General features: G+C 43.4%; 1 protein-coding gene across 1 annotated transcript; it reads right to left on the reverse strand.

Moving 5' to 3' along the window:
- Positions 1-604: 604 nt before the first annotated feature.
- Positions 605-1,861, reverse strand: LOC105567016. Its single transcript, XM_012021518.1, has 2 exons — positions 1,352-1,861; positions 605-1,268 (listed from the first exon to the last, which is right to left on the reverse strand). The coding sequence occupies exon 2, from the start codon at positions 1,235-1,237 to the stop codon at positions 641-643; it is 597 nt and encodes a 198-aa protein (XP_011876908.1). The 5' UTR covers positions 1,238-1,268; positions 1,352-1,861; the 3' UTR covers positions 605-640.
- Positions 1,862-2,927: the final 1,066 nt, after the last annotated feature.

A 2,927-nucleotide genomic window follows, 5' to 3' on the forward strand; every position in this document is an offset into this window, starting at 1 on the left:
AACCTGAAATTGAACTACTTAAAGTACAGTGGCGAATGCCTCACGTTATGTTGAATGAGGCTAATAAACTGTCTTTGCTACGAACTTTGGAAAGCGGACGATATCTGAGTATGAGTTTCCGATCATGGGAACTGTACGAGTACCCGCTATTGCAGAGCACAACCAGACATTCATGGGCTATCAAATCAGCGTTAGAGAAACCGCGATATGTTATCTTTGCTCTGCAGACTGGTCGAAAGAATGGTTAAAGGATTTGCTGTTGGACGACACGAGAGGAGATGCCTACATCGAAACTATTGACGCTGACTACGAGGATATACAATCTCTCAATAAATTAGACGATACGTGTACTTTTCGCTGTCAGAAACATGTAACAAATTGTGCTTTACAAAATGTATTTAACTATTCAATTGGTGGTCTAACCATAATAAAATGAAAATATAATTTTATGTATCCATACGGTGCGAATTTCTTCTTTCCGTTTGCACACTCTCCCTTCCACAGCATATTTTCCCCCTTTACCATAGTAGCATTTTTTAATTTATCCCAATCTTATATGTATGTGTAGGAAGCAGAAGAAAAATATTAGTCAAACAATAAATTTTTATTTTCAATTATAAATTTATCGTTCTCATCTCGTTTAAAAGTTATTTTCAATTATAAATTTATCGTCCTCATCTCGTTTAAAAGCCTCAGCAATAATTTCATCTACATATGCTATTAGTTCACAATCTATGGTCGAAGATTTGTCATACCAGTTGTGCAGCATTCTAACTGCATCGTCTTTTTCGACACCGATCAAATTGCCACGTAAGCAGCTCACAAGTTGATCGAAGCTTTGATCTATTTCGCTTAACATGTCACACAGTTTGCGATATACGTGCTCGACACAATGTTCGAGTTGGAATAAAAATAATACGGTTGGTACTTTCATATACATGCAAGTATTTTTAAATGTTAGCTTTACAATTTTTCCGCCGTACATTGTGACGAGTTCTAAGACTAAATCGTTAATATGCATCGATGATGATGGCGATGACGCATCTGCTGTTTTCAAGAGCTGCTCAATTTCTGCGCGTTTCTTGTTCAATTCCGTCCACATTGAATAATCTAACACCATCCGATTTCCGCGATTGTCGCCGAGAATGATGTCCACATAGGATGCACCAGATACCACGCAGATTCCACCATCCAAGTATTTGTATGCAGTGGATGTCAGAGCGAATCTCCTGCTCATGATACGAGGCGTGTAGCAAGGTTTATCGGAACTGAAAGAATACATAAAGTAAAAATAATTACAATCAAATGATGAAAAGTATGAACGAATATACGATAATTTCATGGTACTTACGCATCATGTTGTTTCTTGCACGAAACAGTTTTATCTCGAGAAACGGATGGTGTATAACTTTGAGGAATGGATGGCGTATAACTACTTTGAGGAACATACGGCGTGTAACGACGATTGCTAAAACAGTGTGAAAAAAATACAATTAAATGTGGAAAAATGTATGCAATATATGATAGCTTATTGGTACTTACACGTTACACTGTGTCTTGCACGATATACTCAGAGGAACGTACTGATTCATTCTTCCAACACTGTGTTGAAAACACCGATGAAATCGACTCACTCCGACGGCGGCGACTGAAACTCTGAGGTTTAGTTCTCGATCTCGTATAAAATCTCCTACTGTGGTACTGCGGACTTTCGGACCGTTTATATGCCATAAAATGTCGCTGTCAGCGGCCAGGTTTCGGCGCTTGACCCCGTAACTCACGCCATGGATACGCGCAGCTGTGGTATCGGCGCTAATCAAAGGCATCTCCAATGATATCTATTACATGCATGTGTCGCGGATTGCCTCGCGCCGCGGACCTCCCCGCACCCCGCGAATCGCCGCAGAATATCTCCTTCCCCGCGCCCCGCGGATCGCCAAGCGTCGTGGAATAATAAACGTGGAACTCCTCGACATCGTTCACCTTGATAAGAAAGTCATCAGCCGGGTTTCGGCGCTTGACCCCGTGACTCATACCCGTCCAGGTGTTCGCGTTAAAAATGACAGGTCAGCATCTAGATCGCGGTCTCCTCGCCGCGGAGTACCCCCTCCCCGCTGTCCCCTCGCCTTGGAGTATTCCCCGCGCCCCGCTCCCCCCTCGGAGCTCCTGGGTTAGAACTCCCTACTATCACCTACTGTTGTAGAGCATAAAAAAGTATTATATTAGACCCGTATTTTTTTGGTAAATATGCAGAATAGGTCACACCTCACCGATTTCCTCGCCACTTAGATATGTTGCAGGGGAGAGTTTTCTGAGTAATTCCTCGCAAGAATCAAGTGGGGGACGGCATTGGTTTAGGAGATATAACAAATTGAAAACTAAAAATTTTAATACTTTTTTGTTAGTAATTTTTATTAAAATGCCTGTGTAGCTACCTTTAAAATCATAAACAAACTACCGTTTTCATTTACAAGGTCACACCTGCTCCCTCCCGCACCAATCGGTACGGGTTGAACACACACATACGCGCGCGCGCGCACGCTTAATTCTTCTCGCGGCGCAGACTGACCGAGCAAGCGAGATCCACTCTACACCTCAGACATGGTTTGGGTATGGTTATATTTTAACGAAGTGGGCCCCCCCGAAGGGGGGGGCGGAACATACTGTCTCCACGCATGTACTTCCATCATTGTACTGTTCCACATGGGTTTGCAACTTTCCCCGTGAAGCGAGATCCACTCCACACCTCTGACATAGGGTAGGTAGGGTTATTTTTAACGAAGTGGAGCCCCCCGAAGGGGGGCGGAACCTACTCTCTCCACGCATACATTTTTCTACCCACATATAAGTCACTCCCCTCCACCAAATGTAGATAGGAAAATGTATGCGTGAAGACAGTGTGTTCGGGGGCGCTGGGCGAAGGGACC

This window comes from Vollenhovia emeryi, unplaced genomic scaffold (assembly GCF_000949405.1).
Source record: "Vollenhovia emeryi isolate VEMERY1.0 unplaced genomic scaffold, V.emery_V1.0 DF943012.1, whole genome shotgun sequence".
Taxonomy (NCBI): Eukaryota; Metazoa; Arthropoda; class Insecta; order Hymenoptera; family Formicidae; genus Vollenhovia; species Vollenhovia emeryi.